The 22,263-nt window shown below is 39.2% G+C and overlaps 1 protein-coding gene across 2 annotated transcripts in view; it reads left to right on the top strand.

Moving 5' to 3' along the window:
* Positions 1–22,263, top strand: part of ZNF704 (zinc finger protein 704) — a 62,126-nt gene that overhangs the window by 3,959 nt on the left and 35,904 nt on the right. For both annotated transcript variants that reach the window (XM_072999067.2, XM_020787537.3), the window contains exon 2: positions 7,511–7,755. In XM_072999067.2, coding sequence (XP_072855168.2) covers positions 7,511–7,755 — 245 coding nt within the window. The remainder of the gene's footprint in view (positions 1–7,510; positions 7,756–22,263) is intronic.

Below are 22,263 nucleotides of genomic sequence, written 5' to 3'. Positions count from 1 at the left end.
TCTGTTTTATGGAGGGAAGGAAACTGTTGAGGAAGTACATTTTGTTATGAACTGCTTACAGCGATGTTTCCTCAATTTATTTACAGTCTTTTGGCATTCAGTACATTTCATTTAAAAAAGCATTCTGAGTGATTTAATTTGAATGCTACTGGATCAGGCTACAGAAAGAAGTTAACTTTTTGTTCAGAAACTTTGAGTGCGATCTATAGAGTTGTTTCCTGCTTTTTTCCTAAGAGTCACAGCAAACTGGCAGGAGGAAAGAATTAGCTTGCCTGTATCTATATGTGGGACAGGAGGCAGCAGTTAGAACTGGATGTGGAACAACTGATTGGTTCAAAATTGGAAAAGAAGTACGACAAGGCTGTATATTGTCTCCCTGTTTATTTAACTTATATGTAGAATACATCATGCAAAAGGCTGGACTGGATGAATCCCAAGCTGGAATTAAGATTGCCAGAAGAAATATCAACAACCTCAGATATGCAGATGTTACCACTCTGATGGCAGAAAGTGAGGAAGAATTAAAGAACCTCTTAATGAGCATGAAAGAGGAGAGTGCCAAAAATGGTCTCAAGCTCAACATAAAAAAAAAGATCATGGCCACTGGTCCCATCACCTCCTGGCAAGTAGAAGGGCTGTGGAACACCCTTCCAACCAAAATTCAGCTGGCGTCCTCGCTGGGTGTTTTTAAAAGTCAGTTAAAAACTTGACTGTTCAAGCAGGCCTTCCCTCCAGTCAATTAAGTGATTTTCATCCTTACCTCTTTCTTTTTCCCTTTTGGTATGCCATTTTGGTAATGTCTTGGTCGTAATTAACTGTTATAATTGTAATTTTAATTGTAATTTTTAAGATGTTATTTATGTGATATAGTTGTCTTTTATTTGTAAGCCGCCCCAAGTAGACACAGTCTAGAGGGGCGGGGTAAAAATCAAATAAATAAATAAATAAATAAATAAATAAATAAATAAATAAATAAATAAATAAATAAATAAATAAATAAATAAATAAATAAGATGTGGAGGCAGTGACAGATTTTACTTTCTTGGCCTCCATGATCACTGCAGATGGTGACAGCAGCCACGAAATTAAAAGACGCCTGCTTCTTGGGAGGAAAGTAATGACAAACCTAGACAACATCTTAAAAAGCAGAGACAGCAACTTGCCGACAAAGGTCCACATAGTCAAAGCTATGTTTTTCCCCAGTAGTGATGTATGGAAGTGAGAGATGGACCATAAAGAAGGCTATTTACTGAAGAATTGATGGTTTTGAATTGTGGTGCTGGAGGAGACTCTTGAGAGTCCCTTGGACTGTAAAGAGATCAAACCTATCCATTCTGAAGGAAATCAACCCTGAGTGATCACTGGAAGGACAGATCCTGAAGCTGAGGCTCCAATACTTTGGCCATCTCATTAGAAGAGAAGAATCCCTGGAAAGGCCCTGATGTTGGAAAAGTGTGAAGGCAAGAAGAGAAGGGGACAACAAAGGACGAGATGGTTGGACAGTGTCATCGAAGCTACCAACATGAATTTGACCCAACTCCGGGAGTCAGTGGAAGACAGGAGGGCCTGCTGTGCTCTGGTCCATGGAATCACGAAGAGTCGGACACAATTTAACGACTAAACAACAACAGAAGGATGACTGAGGAAAAGGCACGCAGGCCAGTAACATTTGAGTCCTCAATATTGTGTTTGGGTTCTTTGTTTGAGTGGAGCTGAAGCTCTTTCCTGATCAAAGTCTGATTCAGAAAGCAGTTGCAGTGCAAATACGAAACACAACTTTTTATAAATATGCCAGTTTCTTCTAGCAAAAGAACATACAGTTGCATGGAACTAAGAGTTAAGTCTGTGCATTCATAGAAGTGGCGAAAAGTTGCACCATTTGCTTGTAGTTATTCTTTGGCTCGCTCTTTACATCCCTGAATTAATTATTTGTTTTATTTAATTTGAAAAATAGTTCATAAAGAGCACAAAAAAGGCCATGTGGTCCCCAAGATTACACAAATGTAAGAGTAGATGTATCTCTTTTGAAAAAAATCACATAATATTAAAATGCAGTTTTGTGGAAATAATTCTGAAATATACATCTTGGTTTTTTGGTATTCAGCCTATTGCACCATCCTGTAGAATCAGAACTGTAGAGCTGGATGGGACTTCAAGAGTCTTCAAATCTAACTGCCACAGCAAGAAAGCTAAAGCATCCCTCAGAGGTGGCCATCTAATCTCTGCTTCAAAACCTCCCATGAGTGAATGTCCACCACCTTCTGAGGTGCTCTGTTCTACTGTCAAGCAGCTTTTACCGTCAATAAGTTCTTCCTAGTTTTTAAGTGAATTCTCCATTCTTATAATCTGAATCCATTACTTCAGGTACTACCCTTTGGCGCTACAGAAAACATGTTTTCTCCATGATAGCCCTTCAGATATTTTCAAATATTGGAAATATATTTTCTTTCAGTTTTCTCTTTTATAGGCTACATATCTCTTTGCAGCTCCCTCAACCATTCCTCATGGAGATTAGTTTCCAGACCTTTCACCATCCCGCTCACCCTCCTTTGGGTACATTCCAGCTTGTCATAAACTGTAGTGCCCAGAACTGGACACAGTATTCCAAATAAGATTTGATCAAAGTGAAATAGGGTGAGATGATTGCTTCTCTTGATCTGGACAATATACTTCTCTTAATACAACTGACTATTGCATTTCCCTTCCCCCCCACACTACATCACATGATTGACTCGCATTTAGCTTGTGATCTGCTAAGGCCACCACCTGTCTTGCAACATATGATATATAATAGTGTACACATTTTATTTCCTTTAATTTTCTTTGCCTCTGTATTATTCCACAACATGGAGTTTGTTCATCATATAATGCAGAGTTCGTTCTGTGTGGATGGTGGTACAGTGCACCCCATTAATTACCCATATCAAATCCTCCATTCCCCTGCTGTGAACAACAGTCAAAGTTGTGACATTTTACATTTCAGGTAAGATTATGTATTCAGAAAGCATGTATGTAGTGGGGCAAGAGATTTATATTTTTATCAAGGCAGGGGCAAGGATTTGAAAAGATTGAGAAAAACTGTTTTAAATTATTGTGCTCAGTAAACATAGACTATTGAGAATAAGCATCTGTTGGCCAGCTGAGTAATTAAATGCAAACAGTGAGCCAGAATGTGCTAATTCACTAAATTTCAGGGCAGTTGTTTTCCAGACATCATTAGATGAATTTACTTTACCTCACTGTGCTCATCTGTAAGTAGAGACTTCTTGCTGAATAGATTTGTGTGGTATAATTCTTTTCCAAATCAATGCATCCTCATGCTGGTAGAAAAATGAGAGAATGTTGGAGGGAACTTAAGGCTAAACTGGTGTAAGAAGAATTATACGAACTATTAGAATTAATTGTAGATAGTATTTTAACCATTTGCTGTTTTGACAGGATGGGACCATCTGCAGCTCCTGTTGCTGCTGGCAGTTATTTGTTGTTAAAAAGTACAGTATCTCAGAGTTACAGGAATAGTTTTATAGGTGCTAGTGAAAGCTCTAAGGAAGATCTTGCAACCTAAGCATTTCTGTAAGTCTCATTTTATGAATGCTGTATTTAATAAGGTTTCACTTCATGGTTGTTGTGAACCAAGGGACGTGGTGGCGCTGCGGGCTAAGCCACAGAAGCCTGTGCTGCAGGGTCAGAAGACCAAGCAGTTGTAAGATCGAATCCACGCGATGGAGTGAGCTCCCGTCGCTTGTCCCAGCTCCCGCCAACCTAGTAGATAAATAGGGACCACTTCGGTGGGAAGGTAACAGTGTTCCGTGTCTAAGTCGCACTGGCCATGTGACCACAGAAGATTGTCTTCAGACAAACGCTGGCTCTATGGCTTGGAAACGGGGATGAGCACCGCCCCCTAGAGTTGAACACGACTGGACAAAAATTGTCAAGGGGAACCTTTACCTTTACCTATCATGGTTGTTGTGGGTTTTTCAGGCTCTTTGGCCATGTTCTGAAGGTTGTTCTTCCTAATGTTTCGCCAGTCTTTGCGGCTGCATCTTCAGAGGACAACACAACAACCATTAGATCCCGGCCATGAAAGCCTTCACGAATACGTTTCACTTAATGTTTTTACCCCTAAAATCCTCCCTCTCTATTCTTTGTCTCTCCTTTACTTTCTGATATTTCTGCATGGCTGTCTTGATTGTGATCTCTGAATAAATATCTTTGAGACTGAGCTACTTGTACCAAGCTATCTTCTCTTCTTTTTCCTTCTGAGTTTTGTGTTTATCGAGTCATATAGCTCATGGTTCTCAAAATTCCCCAGGCACAAATGCTGCCTGGGGATTTCTGGCTCTTGTCATTCAAGAGTTCAAACCTACATGTCATGATTGCCCAATACTGTTTCTTCTCCATTATAAGCCAGGAAAGACACAGATCTAGTTCACACAATAGAATACTGTACACACCCTCAAGATATACAAGTTGATAAATATCCATTGCAACTGGACAAGCAGAAGTGAAAGTTGCATTTCTGGATCTGTTATTATTTGTGGTGTCTGAGTGATTCTGTCTATAAAGGTTTGGGCAGATTGGACACAAAGGGCTAATGAGTGACCACAGGAGCTCCCTTCAATGACTGTGCAAGCACAGTAGTAAAGAGACTTTTATCCTTCAGTTGAGAAAGAAAAATGTTCTAGTTTTCTCTAACACATAGAGAAGAAAGATATGTAAAAATCCTTAAGCTTTTACATGCTTTAATATCATAAATAGGAGGGTAGTGAAATTCATCAATTCAGAAGACCATTAGACAAACAGTACATGTTGACATTTCTATACATACCAGCTTCTTTCTTGCAGCTACCCAACTGTGTGCAGGCTCAACCAAATGCTGGTTAAGCTATTTTAGTGTGATTCTCTCTATGGTGGTATGTAAAAATTGATTTTATATTTATTGGCGATTAGCCATGATTACCCAGTTTTTCACATGCACACAAGCAAATATCAGATGGTATCAGGCACTCAGTGGTTGTGTCAACTGAATTCTTGTCTGGGTATTTTCCCTACCCACATGAGTAATTGACTGTAAATCAACTTTTCTCAGGAAGCGACATCTTGTCTACCTTCTGTCTCTCAAACACATGACCATTATTACTACCATGAAAATTATGCTTTTAAAATTAATTATAATTTGTTTTGTGTTCAGAGCTTTTTGCTTTGCAATATACAGTGGGGAAACATATTTTCTGAGAAGTATGTCATCTGGCTGCATGTCAGAAAGTATAAAATGACTAATGCTTTGAGCTCAGAGACCATTTATGTTCTTAAAGTCATCATTCCAGTTTTCCTCTCAAATCAACTGCCAGAAGACCTCCCAAGGAAACTTCAAAATGAGATATATATTTACATATTTTGCTTCATAACTGTTTAGTACACATGCAGTGGCATGTACTTACACTATAATTTTCCCCTGGATTGTATACTAACTATTATGGATCTAGGGCAGACAGAGAGGTGAGAATTTTCTAACTGGCAGATTTCCTTTTATTAAAGGACTCTTTCCTAAAATACTGCCCAATTTGGGGGGGGGGGGGAGTTGTAAGCCCTATTGCCAAGATCCCCTGCCTTCAGATTCAGAAAATATAAAGTAAAAAAGAAATGTGCTTTGTAATTAGCTATCCAAAGCATAGAACATTCAGAACTTAACAAAACCTTGTGAAATATCCTGAGAGCACAGGGGGTTTCTTAGCAACTATGAAGTTTTGCACATGGGAAAGATTTTAGTGAGGAATGTCTTTTGAGACAATGTAATCAGATGCTGAGAAGCGAAAAGCAGTTTATTTGGGAAGAGGGCTAGGAAAAAAGGTAAGGCGAGAATTTCTCTCTTCCTCCTTGTACGTAAACCTCAAAAGAGAGAGATGAATCAGGCTGATTTCACTAGTTATATGATACCTAGAATCTTGGGTTTCAGCATTTCTGCAGAGTTCCTTACAGAGAGAATGATCTGAGAGATCGTAATTGTACTCTTGATTAGACATTTCAGAAAGATGAAATAGTTAGGCTTCACCTGCTGTGGGAGTTGAGATCAGGAAAAAACCAGTCTCTTTACAGATTTGGATTGGGTTGCTTTTTCCTCCATTGGTAAGATAAGCCCCTCGTCTGACATCAGGGATCTAGATAGCCAATCTAAAAGTTCTTTAGAACCTGCACCCACCTGTTTAATTTAATTTAACATGTTTAATTAACCTATTAATGCACGTTTGCAATATTGAAGAGCTATCTGGTTCTGATCAATTCTCTTTCCTGAACTAAAAAAATGGTATAACTTTGGGATAATTATTAGAAAACAAATCTCATGGGATCGTCTTATTCATTTCATGCAGAGCAGGTGTGTGAGAGAAATCCCCAGCACTCTAGGTGACACTGCTTAGATTGATTAATTAATTACTGAGTAATTAATTAATTACTCACCATCAAGATAATTCCAATTTATGGTAACTCTGCCCATGGTTTTCAAGGTAGAGATCACTGAGACGGGGTCTGCCACTCCCTTCTTCTGAGACTGTGCAGCTCAACCAAGCCTACACAGGCTAGCTGTTCTCCCAGGAGGTACAGTGAGGAGTCAAACTCTCAACCTCTTCCTTTGCAGCCAGGTACCTCACTCATTAGATTATAGATGTTCATCACAATAATGAGCCAGCCAAATTCTTGAAGTTGTTGTCTAGGTGAGTAACTTTTCCAACCTCAGTCCCTGAAAAGGTACAGTATTTGTTTCTCTGCCATGACATTAGGAACTGGCATTACCAAATGGGATTGATGATAGGTACATTTGGAAAAGGCAAAACAAATCATTTTTTTTACACGGAGCATAATTCAGTTTTAATGTTGACGTTTTAAAATGGTTCTGCAGTTTAAGAGGCAGCAGTGTTTTTAAAATACCATTGATGAACATAGCAGATAAATGGGACATCCATATTCAGAGATGCAGTGCCTTTGAATACCACTTGATGGGGGTTTGTAACAGGGGAGGCTCCTCTTAATTTGCAACATGTGAATTTGTTGGAGATGGAGTGTGGAAGAGTTCATTTTTTTGGTCAAATCTGGGAGCTGTAGTTCAGAAATGGTAAATTTTCTAAGCTCTGGTTGGAGGCAGAAATTTTACCGAAGAAAACCAAATTTCTGGCCTCCACATTGGAAGGGAGGGAGGGTACATTAGCATTCATAAAAATGTATATCTCAGGCATGAAGAGAGCTATTTCCGGAGTTAAGACAGGGTGCTGTCCTCTGACAACAACTTTCTTAAGAGCCTTGTTGCATTTATTTGAAATGTGGAGGACTCTTCAAAGGGGGTGCTCTGACAATTTGCAGATTTCTCCAGGAAGGGAAATAAAGAGATTGCTGATGCCTGTAAAACAAAGCAATGTGAATCAGAGCTACTACACAGAATTGGCTACTTCAAGGCTACATCTGCCCCTTGTTTGAAATGAATTGTAGAAAAACTAATCAGCACTTTTTAATTTTTCAGGCAACCAGCATAAAGCGTGAAATGACCTTCACAGCATTTCAGCAGGAGGACCTAAAAAGTGATCTGAATCAAAAACTGTCAGAACCACATTTTTTTCTGATGGCTATGAAGGAAGAGGATTCTAAAACAGCAGACACCAAAAAAAACAGAGTCTATGAGCGTGAAAAAGAAAGCACTCGTTCAATCTGCCTTCTTGAACAAAAGCGCAAAGTCGTATCTTCAAATATTGATGTGCCTCCTGCAAGGTAGGGAATCTGTAAAGGGACGAAGATATTGGTCGCATTCCAAGTACAAGATGGTTGTGTGTGTCTTTTTCCTATGGAGGTCTAAGATAAGTGTTTTTTCCAAATTAAAATCATGTGTGGGAGGTGGGAGGAAATTGATGGTCAGTATTGTATGTGACTTCAGAATCCCATCTGACCTGAAAACTCTGGGATGGCCTTTACTGAGTGACTCCCACTGAAGTGTCAGGCCTTTCATCTGTAAAATGGGAATAACCAGTAAAAACAATTTTAAAAACCGAAATAATCAACAAGAATGAATGAGAATTAATATATTGAATAATGGTTCTGTACACATGTGTCAGGTAAGGCAGTTACCTAAACCAAGCTTCCTCACTCTTCTAGTACTCTAGCTTCCTCACTCTTGGTAGTACTCTTCTGATGAGTGGGATGACAACTCCCATCATCCTTAGTCTAACACATATAGGAGACACCAGGCTTGAGAGGTCTTGTTAAGAGCTTCGTGGCACAGTGGTTAAACCGCTGTACTGCAGCCAAAACTGTGCTCACGACCCGGGGTTCAATCTCAGGTAGCCGGTTCAAGGTTGACTCAGCCCTCTATCCTTCTGAGGTCGGTAAAATGAGTACCCAGCTTGCTGGGGGGGGGGCAATGTGTAGCCTGCATAATTAACTTGTAAACCCCCCAGAGAGTGCTTGAAGCACTATGGTGCGGTATATAAGCAGCACGCTTTGCTTTTTTGTTGTTGTTTAGACACCAATCTAAGTTCGATCAACTATGTTTTTAAATTTTCTATTAGACAAAGAACAAGTGTTGTGGCTACTCAGTTTTTTTTCTGTATTTCCTTCTCAGAAATGCTGTAATGAAACATTCACCAGGTTGTTAAACAATACATTCCTATTGAACTCTAATTTGGGATTCTGTGTTTGTTAACTACATTATGAAAGAAGGATAGGATCTTAATTTTACATCCTTGTTTGTGAAGAGACATTAAGTTACACTTTCCCTGTTTGGATTGTAAAAAGAAACCATGGCAGAAATGTTGAAATGGGGTGCCCATAGAGAACAGGCAGGCAGGACAATGCGGATGCAAGGTTTGCTTTCAGTGTACCAAATAATGTGCTAGTATCCTTTCTAAAGCATAAGGAAAATGCTGTAAGCTTTCCCATGTTGCATGACTGATCTCAGAACCAAAGTGAGAGTAGGCGCACCACAGGGAGCCTGCCAGAGTGTGGGGAATGCTTATGCAATCACCCTTGCTTGATTGCATACTGCAACAGGCTATCTGCATGGATTGGATTAGACTGGGATCATTACACCAAGCTGACAAAGGCTTTTGTCTCATCCTCACTAAGGAGTTGCCTTTGTGGTCTCTGTAACTCACTCATGTGAGTTGTTTGCCTGCAAAGAATCTTTTTCTTAATGTTCAAGAGCTGAGCAGGACTTGCAGTACATTTTCTGTAGCAAGAACAAGGGGCTCTGCCATTCAGAGTCTCTTCATACATTATCTTTTGTAGTGCAAAGATTAGCAGAAAGAACAGTCCACAGCTCAGTAATAGAATACATGCCTTGCTCACTTGGCTATGCTGCTGTGTTCAGTTGTTTGGTCTTTCCAAATAAAAAGGAAATAAGGTTAGAAGAGATCTCTGCCAGAAATCATAGAGCAAAAATGTGGAGCCTCTGGTCAGATTTGATACACCAGGCTTGTATTTCATCCAGTGAGAAACCTTCCCCAAAGACCCCAATTTGTCTGAGACAAGAGAGGGACCAGCAGGGCAAAACAACTGGGCCCCCATCTCAAGACACTAAAAGTGCTTCAGAGTGGTGGCTTCAAAGTGGTTTCACTCTGATTTTGTTTCTCCGAAAGACATTGGCTGAAATCCTGTTGCTTATTGTACTCAGTCACTCTAGAGTAGACCCGTTGAAACAATGGGGACTTGATTGGTCACCTCTCCAGTCTTTGAAATGGAAACTTGCAAATGATGTTTTTGAGATAATTAATTTAAAATATTTGCCCCACCTTTCTCCTATAAAGAATCCAAGGCATCTTACAGCATACAAAAATGAACAATATAAAAGTTAAAAACAACAAATTATTACAATATTTTTAAAAGAACTAAAATTTCATATTAGAAACTTGCAGATCAAAGCAGTATTAAAAGCAAAAAAAAAACCAACAAATATAAAACAGTCTCATTAGTCACTATAAGAAAACCTACTTGAAGAGGAAAGTGTTTGCCTGCTTGGAGAAGACAGCAAAGACGGGGCCCAGCCTAGTTTCCCATGGGAGGGCATTCCAGTGTCTGGGAGCAGCAACAAAGAAGACCCTCCTGCATGTCTCCACCAAACAGTCCTGTCAGAATGGTAGTGCCAGGAGGACGGACTCTCCTGGTAATCTTAACATCTAGACAGGCTCATAAAGAGAGATGCAGGCTTCAAGACAGCTTAGACTCAGGCTGTTCAGGTCTTTATAGGTCAAAGCCAGCACTTTGAATTGTACTGAGAAAGGAACCATCAGCCAGTGGAGCTACTGTAATAGCAGTCATGCGATTCTCTAACCAGCCCCACTTAACAATCTAGCTATAACATTATAGACCCACTGAAGTTTCCAAACACTTTCCAAAGGCAGCTCCACATAGTGCATGTTACAGTAATGTAATATGGGATATAACTAAGGCATGTTACACAGCAGCTGGATTGGATATCTCCAGGAATGGGCACAGCTGGTCCACCAGTTTAAAAAAAACTCTAAACAAACCAGCCTAACAATTCATGGTTTGTAGTTGATTGTTTAGCTAATTGCCTAGCCTAAAGTATAAAGTAAAGGGACATGGTGGTGCTGCGGGCTAAACCGCAGAAGTCTGTCCTGCAGGGTCAGAAGACCAGCAGTCGTAAGATTGAATCCACATGACGGAGTGAGCTCCCGTTGCTTGTCCCATCTCCCGCCAACCTAGCGGTTCGAAAGCATGCAAATGCAAGTAGATAAATAGGGACCACCTCGGCGAGAAGGTAACAGCGTTCTGTGTCTAAGTCGCACTGGCCATGTGACCACGGAAGATTATCTTTGGACAAAACGCTGGCTCTATGGCTTGGAAACGGGGATGAGCTCCGCCCCCTAGAGTCGAACACGACTGGACAAAAATTGTCAAGGGGAACCTTTACCTTTAAAGTATAAAGAGGCACTACATCTTAGTTTAGCATGTGTGAACCAGGCAATGGCTATTTTTATATCTTCATGTGAAATAAATATACCTTACATTTTCAAAAAAGTCTCATCCTTTTTATATGCATGTTCTTCAAATTTTTGCAGAAACGTTCTTATTGTGTTTCACAATTTTTTTGTAAAGCTAAATACCAAACTGTTATGAAAAAACACAACATACAAAGAGTTGGAAGCAGCAATAGAATTTATAAGGAGGGGTTTTATTTAATCTGAAAATAGAATGGCTACAGTTTTCTACTGAAATAAAAGAAGGCACTAACTACAGCAATCTTAAAAACAATATCATACATAGTCCACACCCATCTATTTACCAATTGGTTCTGGTTACCAATTGGTTCTGGTTACCAATTCAAGCAAAACTGAATTTTTTGAAAGTTTGCTAGTCGTTTTTGTTAGCTTTTTTTCTTCATTTCCACAAGTTTGTTGTTCTCCATTTAAAAATCTTTGAAGTAATCAAAGTTAAATAAATATTGCTTGTAGAATAAGGAAATAAGTGCTATTTATTCTGTTTTTCTTTGCTTTGCATACAACTCACATTAAATATATGGCTTTAAGAATATCCTGGACTTGTATTATTCTTGGTTTTGAGCATAAGAAATCATTTTGGAGTATGTTAACCGCTCATGATTTCCCAGATTACTCCTGGTAGCCCTGTATCTTCATAGTGGCAGACTACAAGTTTCCTTTGGGATAACTACCTTGTTCCACAGTCCTTAATAGGACTGTGAGCTTTCCTCTCACTCTCCTTCCCTCTCCTCCCCTTCTCCCTCCTCTCTCAAGGCTTGCCTTGGGCACTAGCAAAAGGCTCATAAAAGGTATTTACTGTTAAGTGTATTTGCATTACTGTGGAAGTCATTCTGCATAATGTTCTTGAGAGGTAGTAGTATGCAGAGGGACTGCAAAATATTATCCTTTCCCAGAGAGGGAAATGCTTGGCACCCATGATTTTGTTCTGGTCATTATTCTCCATGAAAGCTTATTTTGGAATTGGTGGAAATCGTGGTGTTGGTTTGTAACTGAGATTCTTTCTCAGTCTGTTCTCATAAGAAATGAATGAATGATCAGAAAAACTTTAGAATTCATATCTTGATAACCATCACTAATTGCTTTGGCAACCACTAGTGAGGCTATAATGAAATAGCAAAATGAAGTAAGGAAGAAAGGGAGCTGACGGCATAAGTTAAGAATCTTTTTATATATATACTATTGCTCAAGAGACCATTGTCAGGATAAAGCGGCAATGGCTATTTCTTCAGAAAAAGTTTACCATCCTAATTGAAATGGTGTTGAATAAAATGGGCTATCTTTAGCTCTTGAATGATTGGTTCTATTTTTTTAGGAGCTAGCCGAAGAATCCCAGCTGGAGTTTTGTGTGAGTTTTCAAAAAGCAAAGGGCATGTACTAAATGGCTTTGAAAGGGACAGGAGAATTTGTTTTGTTTTTCAAATGGCGAAGCCTGTGACCCACCAGTACAAGTCAGGGCTCCTCCTTTTAGAACTCATTTTTAACAAATTGTAAAGGCAGCCAAGTCTCAGTGGTAGTAGAGATGTATTTCAGTGCTACCGCTTCTTGGCAATAAAATGAACCTTCAGAACAGCACAAGACATTGGATGTAAACAAACAAACTGGGTTATTATGTTTGCAGTCATGGCAGTGTAATGCAGTGACAGAAAACCAAAATTATAAGCACAGTGGGAGATGTAAGGACAGAGCACCTGGACAGAAAATTCATTATTAATCTAATAAGCCATATTGTTTGAATCAAGATGATTACATCCGAGTTGAACCTGGACTAAGATAGTGTTTCCCAACCTCAAATCTCTAAATGTTGCAAGCTTTCAATGCTTAGAAGTCCCAACCATCATGGCCATTGGTCTGGAATTTTGCAAATTGTGTTCAACAATAGTGTCTGAAATCTTGTTGTTACTTAAAAATAAAATGAAACAGTGATGTTATGATTGCTTTTATTTTAAACTTGTTAATCTTCACAAATACTAAAGAGGTTTTTTGCGGTACGTTAAAGATAAGCAACTGATCAACTTTAGACAAAGAGCTATAAATGGTTTTGATGTTCAAAACTGTCCGCGGGCCAGACAGGAGCGGCTCACGGGCCATATGTGGCCCTTGGGCTGCTCTTTGCCCAGGTCCTTTCTAGATAATCTTCATGTTCACTTATCTTAATTACCTTTTAGGTTTCTCTAGATTGAGTCCACATACAAATCTTTCTGTGGAACCTTCCATATCAGTGCCGCCATAAAATGCAGTGTGATAGAGAGGCAGACAGACATCAGACTTGCAGGGTTTACTTTTTCAGTAGAAGCCCAAAACCCATGACCTGGAACTTCATACAAAAATTATTCGTAGGCATCCTTCAGTCTCAAGAGACTATGGTAACATGCTCTGTACGGAAGACTTGGAACAGCATTTAGTGTGGCTGAGAAGGCCAATTCGAGAGTGACAATGCCTTCCACACTGAAGACAAATACAATCTGTCCCCTGTCCAGCTCCCTGATTTTGCTGGTTTTGGGACTGCCTCTTTGCCTCGGCCTGCTGGACAAGGGTCTCTTCAAATTGGGAGAGGCTGTGATGCACTGCCTGCTTCCAGGCTAAACGCTCAGATGTCAAGGTTTCCTATCTGTTGAGGTCCATTCTTAGGCCTTCAGATCCCGCTTACAGATATCCTTGTATCGCAGCTTGTTCTCCCTCTGGGGCAATTTCCCTGCACTAATTCTCCCTACAGGAGATCTTTTGGAATCTGACCAGCAGCCATTCTCACGATATGCCCAAGCCAACATAGACGTTGCTGTTTCAGTAATGTATACATGCTAAAAATTCCAGCTTGTTTTAGGACTACTCTATTTGGAACATACAAAAATTACACCTACAGTTAAAGAATTATGAGCCTGGGAATTTATGTATAGAATACCAGAAATGAGAAGCATTAACAGTTCTACACACACAGTGTAATTAGGTTCTCATCATTTCAGCAGCATATCAGCAGTTGGGGTGAGGGGGGACTCTTTTTTGGTTAATGCTGTTTTTTAAAACAATGAGGAGTCAGAAACCGTAGTTTCTGCATAATCCCCAAGGAAAATGTCAGTAGAGGCTGAGTATGTTTATATCATAGCCACTTGGTGGCAATGGAGAGTACTTAGAGTACAGTATTTGTTTGAGAACAGAGATTCTAGTTGCTATCCTATGATTTTTATACTAGAGCTTGCCCTGGCAATACTGGTTATGAAAACTGTAGTCCCAAAAATGAAATTTCTGGGATATTTGTTGTCATTTCTTCCTGTGTTAAATTTTAGTCTCTCAAGTTTGACAAATACTGTATTTATATAAAGCAAAAGGGTTTGCCTGAAAGGTAGGAGTGAATGTTGTAGTGAACACATGTAAATAACTGAGAAGAACACATGTAAATAACTGAGAACACATGTAAATAACTGAGAGAACAGACAAGGAACACAAAGATTATGTTATTTTTTTTCATGAAATAAACAAGTAGCTATGGTTCCAGACAACAATCAGTGTTGATGTTGCTCTTTCTTGTATGATGTTGAGCTACTTCAAAGTACAGGTTGTCCAATAATAACAAATGTTCAAGAAAATCTGGCCGAAATCAAATTGTATTTACACCAATATAGCACAAGTGGTGTAAATCTGTGGTCAGTTGCCAGAAGTTAAGAAATCAGCACAGGCATTTGCTATTGTGTAGTAACTTGTCACACAACATCAATTGCCTATGCTGACTTCTTAATTTACTGCAATTATTTGCTGAGATTTATACACCTTGTGTTATGCTCATGAGTGTAATTAGTAGGATTTTGGCCTGATACATTATCAAGATACACATTTTGCTGGCCTCTTGAAAATTCATCAACAGTAAATTGTTGATAGCAGGTTTCCCGGAAATGGAATCTGGTTTTTCCTGTTTTTGCAGTAATGTGTGTGCATTTACACAACTATAACCCAGAAAAAGAAAGCTTGTTGTATACATGAAAATCCCATCTGTGTTTTCATGACCATGACTATACAGTTCAAGGAAGGGCCATTTAGTGTCAAAAAAATTATTTACACTTGACTTTGTTTTTACTATGCTAACAGATTACTTCTGTCTTATGGTGACCCTAATAGGGTCCTTAAGATACATGAAACGTTCAAGGAATGCTTTACCATTGCTACTCCCCAGTGGCTTGTCATGGCCAAGCAGGGAATTGAACCCAAGTCTCCAGAGTCCTTGTCCAACACTCTGTTGACTACACCACTGGTTCTTAACCTTGGGTTACTCAGGAGTTTTGGACTGCAACTCCCAGAAGCCTTCACCACCAGCTGTCCTGACTGGGGTTTCTGGGAGTTGCAGTTCAAAAGCATCCGAGTAACAAAGGTTAAGAACCACTGGACTACACCACACCTATTCTCTTTATGCTTGGTTAGAGTCTTTTTTTTTCTTTTCCTAGCATATTGCCTCTGATAATGGAAGTAATATTTAAATTAGAATACCGTTTTTAAGCTCTCCTCAGCTGTTGGAAATTGTATAGCTATCTTCTGAATCAGGAGCAGAACATACATGGCTCCTGGTTACCCTGTTCCCTAGCATTCCACGCCACACCAGGATTTTCATTTTTAAATTTTAACTTAGAATATAGGTGGTTTAGAATCGATATACCAAATGCAGAAGCCGGTTAGCCTTAGCACCTAAGATCCCCTGTGCTATTTCTTGCACATGATACCATTCTTTGTGGTAGCACTAATTAAGAGACCTGATGCTTTCAAAGTTAATTGGTTTATTCAGAAACTCTTCCACAAAGCTTTATTTGCAGAATGAACAAGTCTTAGAAGGAGCAAGGAAAAGGCAATGTGGTCCCAAAATGATACAAATGTAAGAGTGGATGATATTTTCTGTTAGACCACTAAAGAATCAAATACAGTGGACCCTCTACTTACGGAATTAATCTGTATTGGAATGGTGGCTGCAGGTCGAAAAGTCTGTAGGTCGAGTCTCCATTGACCTACAATGCATTGAAAACCGATTAATCCCGTAACCGGCCGTTTTTGTTCCATTTTTGTTCCATTTTGGGTTTTTTTTTCCTGGTCTGTAGGTCGATTCTCCAGCTGCAAGTTGAACCTAAATTTTGCAGCCAGAGAAGTCTGTAACTCGAGAAGTCTGTAAGTCGAGGGTCCACTGTAAATTGCAATCTTTCACAGAGAAAATACCACTTCTTCAATTTTAGCACAACCCATACTGCAGAAAACTTATAGACAAGAGTCCAAAAATTGGTGGTACATGTCTGTGAGAGTTGATGTGAGTCCTCTCAAGACTTGCCATCACAAGCCTCTTTGTAACATAGTTTGGAATTTTTACACTCCTCTCTCTGGACCAAAAAAACTGCCAATTACACTGTGACAGCTCCACACACACACTCACATTGCCTGCTTTGAAACTGCAGTTTCTTTTTAGCTGTCAGGGTGGTGAAAAACAACAGAAAGGCACAACACAAATTAGTCTTAATCATATTTGTCAAGGAGAATGTGGCCATGTGTTATGTTTTGTTATTTTTCTGCCGTAGCAGAAGGGGTTCTTTTAGGTAGCACCACAAAAGCAGAAGCATCTGAATTCTTGGTCATCTTTAGTTTAAATATTTGGGTTTTTTGGCTACAGTTAGATATAGATCACATTATTCCAAGATTTCTCAGACTCTTCAGGTTATTTAATTCAACCTTTGGCTTTCTTCAAAGCAACAGAATAAATAATGGTGCAAAATGCAGGCATTGAGAGATTCTTCAAACAATCTGTGAGCAAATCATTTACCTTACCCAGTTTCAAACAACAGCCTGGACAACTTTGAGTGTTTCTATCGTAGTGTCGCATAGCAACATTGATTGTTTGGAAAGTCTTCAGTAGCTAATATTTGAAAAAGGGAAGGAGAGTTGACAATGCAAATAACCATTTGAAATGTGTTTTTTGATTGCTTCAATGCATGGCAGATAGGTGAGGGAGTGTTAGATAGTGGAAGCTACAAATAGATTCTGCCCAATTGCTACTTCTTAATTTTTGATCAGTCCAACTAGGGCTTCAGTTATTGCCAAACCTGATACTTCAATAGTTTTTTTTCTTACAAACTGAACATGTGTATCTTGTATTATGCAGATAGTAGTTATGTACATGTATTGTTTACCTAAGTATTTAGGTGACTGACTGTCTGATTGGGGTAAAATTAGGAGGGCACTTAGTTCATTGCTTAGACTTTTTTTAAAAAAACTGATCCTTGCAGTACTGTATGTAGTGGTTGACAAGGGCAGGAGAGGGGCAGTAAGTAAATGTAACCTGTTTCATCCGTCACCTGAAAATATAAATGCTACACTTTGATCTGGTGGGCCAAGAGGTTTTCCCCATTCATTCTAAAAGAGCAGGGAACATTTGTGTGCTGTGCTTCTAGATATACTTTCTCCTTTAAAGAAGTGTCATAAAAAAAGAACATGGGAAACTGCTTTGTATTATTTTCAGGATACTTCTCCATCTAGCCTTGCTTTCAAGGGCCCACGGCACAGTTTTTCCTAGCAGCTGGTAGCCTTACTCGTTTAACTGAACATGCCGAGGATTCAACCTGAGTCCTTTTGAATGCAAAGCAGATATTCTTCCACTAAACTAAGGTCCTCTGTTTGTGTGTGTGCATGCGTGTGTGCACGTATACACATACATGTGTATGTGCGTGCGTGTGTGTGTTTGTGCATGTTTGCACACGTGTGAGAGAGGGAGAGGAGGGATATGTGAATAACTTGATCTGCTGACATGTATGAAATAGCAACCTAGATGACTCAGAGGTTGCTGTTTGGGAACATATGATGGTAATTTTGTTTAGATAGAATCCAAGTGAGCACAGCTTGATTCCACAAATAACCCATTGCTTTCTAACTATAACTCAGTGTTTAACAGACGCTCTTAAATACCCTGGCATCAGAAAGAGAGTGAATCAGAAATAATAATCTCTAGTGGTCTTAGATTGTATCAGTAGTAGCTACTACTACTGTACTCGGATTATATCAGTGTGATATAAATGGATAGTTTCTATTTCACATGGTTTATTTATAATGCTTGTGGGTTGTATGTCTACAGAACAGTGATTGCTTGTCATTGAGAGCAGTCCCTGTCCTCTGAGCTGTTCCCACATTACACTCAGCAACTCAAACAGTATTCACTCACCTGTAGCACCTCAGCAACATATCCCTAAACTGGATGGGCCTTGTTTATATGGCACATAGTCACACATCCACCTAATGCTTATATTATTGCCATTGATATAGGAGCTGTCATGGAATTATTACAAACACTTTTCTAGCACTAATCTTGCTTATCGGCAAAGCTGTAAAAGTATTAAAATAATGTGACCCTCTTTGGGCATTGAGACTGAACACAATGTAATGAATGAGTCGGGTAAAAGACTGCCCCTGTTGCTACACTCCACATTTTACACCCAAGAACACTGGCTTAACCTATGTCCTCAGTTTTGACTTTACTGTGGTAAGCCAAGGCCAGAGAGGGGCTTCCTGTGTTTGCATGAATAAGTAGTAGCACTTCCTGTCAGACTTTGCAACTCAACACAATTAGATCTGAATGACTATCATGAATCTGCACCAGAACATGGTGGTGGAGCCAGCATCATACTTGCATGTTCATTATACCCTGTTGAGGCTGAATGACTTTAAAGAAGCAAAAAGCTGTTTATGAGACATAATCAAAGAATAAGTTTCATACATTGAATAAGTTTCACACTGCTAAAACACAATATATTTATATTGTATTTAGTAGACATTTCAGATTTATTTTAGATTTTTGTATTTTGTAAATGTAACACTTTTTATGTAGATTGTTAGCTTCCAAATCATAGGAAGTAGAGCAGGGTATAACCTGGATAGTAGATGATGATGATTCTTGTTGGCCATCGTACTGCGTTTGTTTGTTGTTTGTTTGTTTGTATATTTTTAAAAAGGAAAAGGAAAGCGCACTCCTGCAAGCTTATTTTTAAAATAATTAGTCCCATTTCCCTTTACAGTCAGATCAGTCATCTGGATTTGTATTGTGACTAGACCTGTCTCTTTTTCCCAGACAGGTTTGATAATACTCATTGTCGAACACTAATTACTGATATGGAAATAAGAAGGAGCACCTGTGTAGAAAGAAATTGATGTGAATTATGCACAGTGCTCATGAGCTCTACAAACGGTGAAGCAAATCTAACACAGAATGATACAGTGCTTTAGTGTTACTAGATACTTTGCTGTGTTAACTCTGCACACATCCCTTCCTTTCAATTTTTTTAGGATGTAATCCTTGAACTGCATTCAGGGATATTAGAGATGAATAAATACAGTGATTTCCTTTTAGTATATCTAGAAAAAGTCAGATACCATATCTCCTGTGAAATTATCATGCAGTGTTTGTGGGGAAACTATAATAAACATATGCTACTGCATCATTTACAGTCCAGAGAAAATTTGACTCAGAAGAATAGTTTAAACTTCAATCTGCTTCAAGAGTGGCTACAGTTCATCTCAGTTTTATTTGAGATCTATAGGCTACTTCTTTCCTGTGGCAGCTAGATGTAGTTTTCCATTTTACATAATGTAAGTGTTGAGTTTATGAAAAATAATGGAGCTATACAACATACTATTTAAAAATAAATGATTGTTTCTTAAAACATTGTGGCTTTCCTTTTTAAATCACCACTGCTAAGTTGGACAACTGCAGAAGCAAGGGGAAGAAAGAACAATTGCTCTACTAGCTAAGGAAGGTTTTTATTTTCAGATCACCAGTTAGTCAGAGTGTGATCAGATGGGCATTTGACTGCTATGATGACAGGTTGGTTCACTCCTTTTTTTTCTCATGTAATTGCTGGACTGAACTGGCCCATTCCTACCCACATCTCTATCCCTGACAGGAGCTACTACTTTTTTTTGTGCAGTAGGATCACCCTGTTTTGGTTCATTTCCAGTGCATGTGTTTGCTTGGATCAAACCAAGATGAGCTTTCTGCTGTAATTTCCCAGCTAGTTTCATTATCTCCGTATCATTAATGGATTAAACAAAAATATTAACCAATTAATGATATCAGAAAAGTGGAAATTAAACAGGAAAATTAAAAACTTCCTTCCTCGGTGCAGTGTTTCTTAATGTGTTTTCACAGTTACATTTTTTTTCTGCCACTTGAGAATGAACTCTGAAACAAATTTCTCTGAATGTGTTTTTCCTGTGGTTACAAGTAAGTGGAATGCAAGACTGCAGTCAAACCATATCATATCATACTATACTATAATACCGGGTTTTGTAATACTGTACGTAATCTCTAGATTAGACTACTGTAACGCGCTCTACGTGGGGCTCCCTTTGAAGCTGATGCGGAAACTTCAGGTGGTGCAGAACGCGGCAGCCAGACTCCTCACTGGAGTGAGAAAATGCCAACATATCTCTCCTACTCTGGCCATGCTGCATTGGCTGCCCATCCGTTTCCGCATTGACTTCAAAGTGTTAATGCTTACATATAAGGCCCTAAATGGTTTAGGACCTCGATACTTGATGGAACGCCTGCTTCCACCTAGATCTACTCGGATCACCCGCATGAGCCAGGAGGTGAGGCTGAGGAGCCTAACAACAAGGGAAGCCCGGAAAGAAAGGACACGAAACCGGGCCTTCTCGGTGGTGGCTCCTCGCCTCTGGAACAATCTCCCTCCTGAGATACGTGCGGCCCCCACTTTGGACACTTTTAAAAGTCAATTAAAAACATGGCTATACATTCAGGCCTTCCCTCCAGTTAATATCTGACTTTTCTTTATTCTCTCCTTATGTATTTTCTATTCTATTGTTGTATTCTGTTTATTACAATATGATTTATGTAATTGTGTGTGTTTTTTATATTATTTCACTGTTTTTACTATATTGGAAGCCGTCTAGAGTGGTCTTTTAGACCAGATGAGTGGGGTATAAATCAAATAAATCAAATAAATAATTAAATAAATACTGTTAGTAGAGGAATAGATCCAGAAGTCCTGGATAAAAGATGTTCAAGCTGGATTCTGGAAAGCAAAAAGAAGTGAAGATCATATCACAAATATATGTTGGCTACCTGGAGCATAACAGAATTTCAGAAGATCAGTCTGTACTTCATAGACTACAGCAGAGTGTTTGGGTGGATCCTGAAAAACTGTGGATCATTCTGAAACAGATGGGTATGGTCCAGTATTTTATTGTCCTGATGCTTAATCTATAATCTGGACAAGAAACAACTGTTAGATCAGAGCGATGGTCTGTGTTATAATGGGTTGTGTTTTTTTGGTGAAGGTTACAATATAGGCAGGTTCCAGGATCATGAGGCAATCAGGTTAGTAGCTGGTGAAAGACAACAAAAAAGGTCTGGGTAGATAGGCAGGTCAAGGAATGAGTACACTGGTTGTGGTAAAGTGTATTAAATGTGCCAACTCTGAGATTGCATGAAGAATAGGAGTCCGAAGATACTCTTATAGGAGATTGTGTGCTTACATGGGAATGGACACACAAAACCTCCAACATTATTTTTATATGCAGTTTGAGATTTGGAGTCTGCCAAATATGGCTTCAAACATAGATCCTCCCAAACAAGGTTAATTAACAGAAGCTGTTTTAGTCCAATTGGTTAATGCCTGATTAATCATTATAAATGGCAATTAGGAATGCAAAGATTGTGCAGTGACACAACGGCTCTCTCATTATGTTCTCTTGCGCAAAAAGGGAGGTCCTGGGAACAGAAAATTAGTCCCCAATCCAGACAGAAGTGGCCATCCCTGCATTAAGGCAATGATTCTGAGTCCCTTGTATTTGAAAAAGACAGTTGAAAGTGTGTGGGAAAGCATAATGCATCCCACAAGGCTGGCACAGCTAGACGCTGTGACTTGTCGGTCAAATATCTTCCATCATTCTCATTGTAGTGTATGTAGATGTGTGATTCAAACCAAGGTTACGCTGTAGTGTAAGGATATAGTTCTGCATGAAAATTTGCTGTCCTGTAGATTCAGTACTAAATAATTACCTTCTTATTCCTTGACTGACCAACCTAATTTATATATTGGTCAAAGTTCTGTTGCACAGCTTCTCATACACAATGTGAAGCTTTGAAGCCGATACAGAAAATAGTGGCACATTAGAAGTGCTGTTCGCGAAGCCCTTCCACATGTGTGCCACACAAACGTCCTGCCTGTGCAATCCTAGTTGCCTGAGTATGATGCCTAGCACAGTTATGCAGGTGTAACTTGATACAATGATG

The sequence above is a fragment of the Pogona vitticeps genome, chromosome 4 (genome assembly GCF_051106095.1).
Source record: "Pogona vitticeps strain Pit_001003342236 chromosome 4, PviZW2.1, whole genome shotgun sequence".
NCBI lineage: Eukaryota > Metazoa > Chordata > Lepidosauria > Squamata > Agamidae > Pogona > Pogona vitticeps.
Note: the sequence above shows the minus strand (reverse complement) of the source record. Positions and strands in the feature narration are given on the sequence as shown.